The sequence below is a fragment of the Peromyscus eremicus genome, chromosome 2 (genome assembly GCF_949786415.1).
Source record: "Peromyscus eremicus chromosome 2, PerEre_H2_v1, whole genome shotgun sequence".
Lineage (NCBI taxonomy): Eukaryota > Metazoa > Chordata > Mammalia > Rodentia > Cricetidae > Peromyscus > Peromyscus eremicus.
In genome coordinates this window covers 133,645,975-133,651,974 of record NC_081417.1, presented here as the reverse complement: position 1 = coordinate 133,651,974, position 6,000 = coordinate 133,645,975, and the positions used below count along the sequence as shown (strand labels likewise).

General features: G+C 45.1%; 1 protein-coding gene across 2 annotated transcripts in view; it reads left to right on the top strand.

Moving 5' to 3' along the window:
- The first annotated feature begins 523 nt into the window (after positions 1-523).
- Zmpste24 (zinc metallopeptidase STE24) overlaps positions 524-6,000 on the top strand; it is a 44,356-nt gene continuing 38,879 nt past the window's right edge. Inside the window, exons 1-2 of one of the 2 annotated variants that reach the window (XM_059254894.1) lie at positions 524-612; positions 3,136-3,282. In XM_059254894.1, coding sequence (XP_059110877.1) covers positions 538-612; positions 3,136-3,282 — 222 coding nt within the window. In that variant the 5' untranslated portion in view covers positions 524-537. Of the gene's footprint in view, positions 925-3,135; positions 3,283-6,000 lie in introns of both variants that reach the window. The other variant, XM_059254893.1, reaches the window with a different exon arrangement.

Below are 6,000 nucleotides of genomic sequence, written 5' to 3'. Positions count from 1 at the left end.
TGGTGTTGGTGTTTGAAATTTTAGGCAGCGGCCCCCAAGTCCACCCTGCCTGATAGAGGTTAGAAATGCTATCCATAGTTTCCTTGTCCCAGGACACACAGGCAACATGCCTCCTCTGACTGCACTTGGGGAGGATAAGATGAAATGTGTAAATAAAAATCCTCATCAGTCGTGTAATTTTCATCTCTCTAACACTCCCGAGTCAGAACTTCCCCAAACAAGCCACATGACCCAAACTGTAATGTCTTGTTTGCCTAGTTATCCCAGGGACGCTCCTCTAACCCTTTGAACAGCACTAAATAGAAAAAAGAAAGTTTTAGAGCCTCTCCCATCCTTCCCAGCTACTTCTAGACGGGAGTGGGCCCACCCTGTGCGTTCTCGTTAAACCTGGCTACCAGCCCGCCTGCCCGACACCGGTAACCAGCACAGCAGTCCACAGCCTTCTCTGCGAACCCGCCAAAGCAAGACAGGCGGCAACCACGCGGACTTCTTGTCCGGAACCTTGGAGTTGGAGTCCCGGGAGCAGAGTCCGGAGGGATGTTTCGGGTGCACCTCCGCTCGGTCTTCCGGCCGGAAGTGAGGAAGGTGGGGCATGCCTTAATTCTAGCAGAAGTAAGTAGGTCCTGAGGGAGTAAGGAAGGGGAAGAGTGTCTTTGTGACACTGCTAGCAGCGTTGAGGGCATGGGAGTCTGACGAGGCTCTCGGAGGGACCCATATCTCTGAGACACCGCTGGCACTCTGAGGGACGCGTGTTGGTGTGGCACCGGTGCATGCTGAAGGAGCGGGTGGAACTGGGTGACCATGGGGATGTGGGCATCGGTGGACGCTATGTGGGACTTCCCTGCGGAGAAGCGAATCTTCGGGGCGGTGTTGCTCTTTTCCTGGACCGTGTATCTTTGGGAGACCTTCCTAGCACAGCGGCAGGTGAGCATAGACGGCCCCCCGGACCCCAGCTCCTGGACAGCCTTAGGTTAGCCTGTGCCTCGACCCAAGCCCCTAGAGGTTCTCCCCGGTGGTAGCACCAGCCTATATTCCTTAACTCCCAGTGAGCTTCCTAATTTTTCCCAGTGCTGACTGTGGCTTTGAGGGGGTTCTTGGGACGGCAGGAAGTTGTCTGCACCGTTGTAATGGGACCCAAGCCTGTTAGCGTCTAATGAAAGGAAAGAGTCTCCGTCAAACTAGAGCCTGTCTATACCTGCACTACAGCACCTTAGGATCTTTGGGCCCAAGCTTGACCCCTTTTCTTTGGTATGAGCTTTCTAAATGGAGATGCTAAAATGTTAGAACAACAGCTTCCCGTGACATTGATATTGCCGTGCTCAACCACAGGATTAGGAAACAATTTTTCTGAAAGTGTTTTGTAATCCTCCTAAAGGCCTGCACACTTTTTCAAAATCCTCATTAGTGCGTATGTGTTTTGGAGCCCAAAATTTGTGTGTGTGTGTGTGTGTGTGTGTGTTTCATTCAAATACCTCCTTTGTTTTTGTTTAAAATTTTAAGTAGTGCATTAGAAAAGCTAACAATTCCCTGGATATAGCCATAATTAACAGTTTGATTAGAAATTTGAACGTTTAAGTGAGGTGGACTTTGTAACTGATGGTTTTATTTTAGTCTCTCACTGCTGGTTGGCTTGACTTAACCACCTTCTGTGTCACGCTTGAGAACCTTTCCCTTTAACTGCTGTGTAGCTAGAGTTTTCCTGCCTGGCCCACGGTCAGGGCAAATCTCTGTCACCTGCCAGTCCCACAGCCGCTCAGACCCGACCAAGTAAACACAGAGACTTATATTGGTTACAAACTTTATGGCCGTGGCAGGCTTCTTGCTAACTGTTCTTATAGCTTAAATTAATCCATTTCTATAAATCTATATCTTGCCAAGTAGCTCATGGCTTACCAGCATCTTCACATGCTGTTTGTCATCGTGGCGGCTGGCAGTGTCTCTCTGACTCAGCCTTCCACTTCCCAGCTTTATTCTCCTCCTTGTCCCGCCTACACTTCCTGCCTAGCCAATGGCCAATCAGTGTTTTATTTATTGACTAATTAGCAACACATTTGCCATACAGAACATCCTACAGCACTGCTGGACCTGTTTCTTGAGCATTGACGCCTTTTTTCTTCGGCAGTTTTAATTTACACTGTATATGAGTTTGTTTGCCAGGCAAGTGCTCTTCTACTGAGCTACATCCCCAGCCCTTCATGAATCTCTTTAACTGCAAGTTTTATTTTTTTAAAAACTTGTCAGCATCAGATTGGTGTCTCGGTCTCCTCCTTTAGTATGTTCCAAGTGTTAAAAGTACTATAGGTAAGTACTCAAAGCTTCATTAGTTCAAACTTGCATTAAGTCCCCTGGCCTGAAGCAAACACATAGCATTCAGAGTCAAAACAGCAGGCTGAGATAGCACTTATCTGACATATGAGCCTAGTTACATCATCTTTGTAGGGTTGTTCCTTAATGCCTTCGGAAGGCTTTGTTGGTTTGTTTGTTTGGTGGTTTTGTTGTTGTTGTTAACATATGGTAAAAAAAAAAAAAGTATTTGTTTTAAAACCATTGAAGAAGATCTGGTCTATTACACCCTTTGGTATCTGTTCCCTGTGTTATGTCCAAGGGCTGAAATTACCTTTTAGAATTTGACATAGTGAGATAATTTATTGTAAAGATTTGATACGTTGCTGTCACTCCTCTGGTCCTTAATTTGACCTCTAGGATCAAATTTAATGATGAGCCATTATTATATTAAATGTATCTGTTGATGCGTGTAGTGCTGCAGTGAGTATTCTTGCTTCTCTTTTTTCATGCTTTGTTTTCTGTGTTGTAAGACATATGTCATACTGAGAATGAGTGGTCCCCTTGTGGTGTTACAACTTTGGTTCACACAGGCAAACTGAAAGTGTGACTACAACCCAGATGGCCATTGTACCTAGTCACCTGGCCTCTGACGCTTTCTGTCTGCCCTAACTCTCCTGTGTCACTTGTTTAGTGGTCGAGGTCCCTGACTGAGTGCAGTTTGCATGTGTATGTAACAAATTCTACAAGCTTACCTGACAAACTAGTGTTGTAGACCATTTAGTTTTTGACTACAAATTACTAGTGTGTAATAAAAAAATTCATCCAAGTGTTTTCTTTGAACTATTTCAGAGAAGGATATACAAAACAACAACTCATGTACCACCAGAATTAGAACAGATCATGGATTCGGACACATTTGAGAAATCTCGACTGTATCAACTGGATAAAAGTACATTCAGCTTCTGGTCAGGACTCTATTCAGTGGTGGAAAGCACTGTGAGTAATTGATTTCTTGGAGACAAAATTCTCAGGTTGTTTAATACTTGTAATACTTGTTTTTGTTTTTGCATTTTTGTAATACGAAGGTTACAGTGCCTGTAAGTCCTAGAATGCCTTCTTAAATTTTTATATTTATTTACTTTAACATTGTCTTAGTGTCCTATTGTGAACAGACACCTTGACCACAGCAACTTTTTTGTTTTTCGAGATGGATGGGGTGTTGCCCTGGGTGTCCTGGAACTTGCTCTGTAGTCTAGGCTGGCCTTAAACTCACAGAGATCCACCTGCTTCTGTTTCCCGAGTGCTGGGATTAAAGGTATGCGCCACACTGCCTGGCAACCACAGCAACTCTTATGAAAGAAAGCATTTTAATGGGACTTGCTTACATCTTCAGAGGTTAGTTCATTGTCATCATGGTGGCATGCAACACAGTGCAGGAGAAGTAGCTGAGAGTTCTACATCCAGATCCACAGGCAGCAGGAAGAGAGTGACACTGGGCCTGGCTTATGCTTTTAAAATCTAAAAGCCTACCCTCAGTGACACTTCTTCCAACAAGGCCACACCCCCTAATTCTTCTCAAGTAGCCCCATTCCCTGATGACTAAACATTCAATTATATGTGTCTATCAGGACCATTCTTTATTTATTTATTTATTTATTTATTTATTTATTTATTTATTTATTTTTGGTTTTTCGAGACAAGGTTTCTCTGTGTAGCTTTGCGCCTTTCCTGGGACTCACTTGGTAGCCCAGGCTGGCCTCGAACTCACAGAGATCCGCCTGGCTCTGCCTCCCGAGTGCTGGGATTAAAGGCGTGCGCCACCACCGCCCGGCTATCAGGACCATTCTTATACAAACCACCACAAACATATATGAGAGTTTTTGCCTATATGTGTATATGTGCACCATGTGTATGCCTGTTCTCACCTGATGCTGGAGAGATGGGCAATAGTTCGGTGGTACTGGTGCTCATGGGAATGGCTGTGTGTTCTGGGTGGTGATAGAGATAGGGGTAATAGGTCCCTCTGAGTATGAACTTCAGTGTGCTAAGGCTCCTCTCTAAGCAGTACTGATGGACTAAAGCTGGAAACAGTACTAGTCATAATTTTCATCTCAGAGTGTTTATGTTTATTACTTGATGCTTATGACAGTAAAGTACAGGGATAGGCATTTTTCCCTTTTCGGGAGGAAGTGAAAGCTCAGAGAAATTAAGCAGCCCATTTAATGGCCAAGTGGGAGAACCAGGTTTGCAGCTCTGCTCTTCTGAGTCTTTAAAATTACACTGAAGAAAGTATTCTTCGGACTGTGGACCACAGTGTGAACATAGTGGAATTAAGTTCTGGAAAATTAGCAGCATTTACCATTGGACTGAAAGCATTCCTGTTTTGTTTTAACTAAAATGAAAAGATTTGTATGTTTTAACCACAAAGGGAACACGCGAGCACTTCTCTGTTTCTCTGTGTAGTTTTGGAACCTGTCCTGGATCTCACTCTGGAGACCAGGCTGGCCTCGAACTCACAGAGATCCACCTGGCTCTGCCTCCCGAGTGCTGGGATTAAAGGCATGCGCCACCACTGCCCGGGCCCACACATGCACTTTTTGCCTTGGTTCTTTGTACCTGAGAAAAACTAAACAGGCCCCTTATAACCAGTCGTGGGGGCTCCTTTTCACATACATGGAACAAAGCAGCTGGAGAGACAATGCCCCAACTCTGAGATGGACTTTACCTAATGTCTCACAGACATCCTTAAAGAGCCCTTCCAAGAAATGGAGTGGCCGACACTGTGGCACTGTGCCCTGTCATCCTAGCTACTTTAGAGTGGAGCCAGGAGGATCACTTGGGTGTAAGAGATGGAGACTGCCCTGGGCAATACAGCAAGACTATAAGAAAACACTGTAGGAACTGCTGTGGCTGGGAGTGGAGAGGAGTGGAGTGGAAAAGCTCGGGTTGTGTGTGTCTGCTGTTTGCAGTGCACTTGCATGAATGTGTAGAGAGTCCAGGGCTTGACGCCGAGTGTCTTCCTCAGTCTCTTCTCCATCTAATTGCTTGAGATAAGGTCCCTAACTGAACCTATAGATAACCAATTGGATAGACTAGATGGCCAGAGAGCTCTGTGGATGCTCCTGCTCACCTCCCTAGCAGTGGGATTATAGGCTTGAGCCCCCGTGCCTGGATTTTTATGTGGGTGCTGGGATTCCAAAGTCAGGTGCTCATGCTTATACAGCAAACACACACTTGGCTCACTAAGCCATCTTCTCAGCACTTGATTTTTTTGTGGGGAGAGAGGAAGGTATGTCTCACTATGTAGCCTGGCTATCCTAGAATTTGCTGTGATTTGCAAGAAACCTCTTAGCCTGTGAATGTTGGGATTACAAGAGTGACCCGCTAGACTCAGCTAAGCTCAAATTTTGCTTCTCTAGGTTTTTCATCTTTCTACACAAACGTTCTTTTTTTGTTTGTTTGTTTTTGTTTTTGTTTTGTTTTTGGGTTTGGTTGAGACAGGTTTCTCTGTGTAACCCCAGCTATGCTGGAACTCGCTCTGTAGGCGAGGCTGGCCTTGATTTCACAGAGATCGCTTGCCTCCCTAGTGCTGGGATGAAAGGCTGCCACTGTAGCCTGGCTGTATTTTCATCTCTAAGCCTCATTTTCTCCTGTAAAATAACAAGTGGGAGCTGAAGATAGGGCTCAATGATTAAGAGCATGTACTGCTCTTCC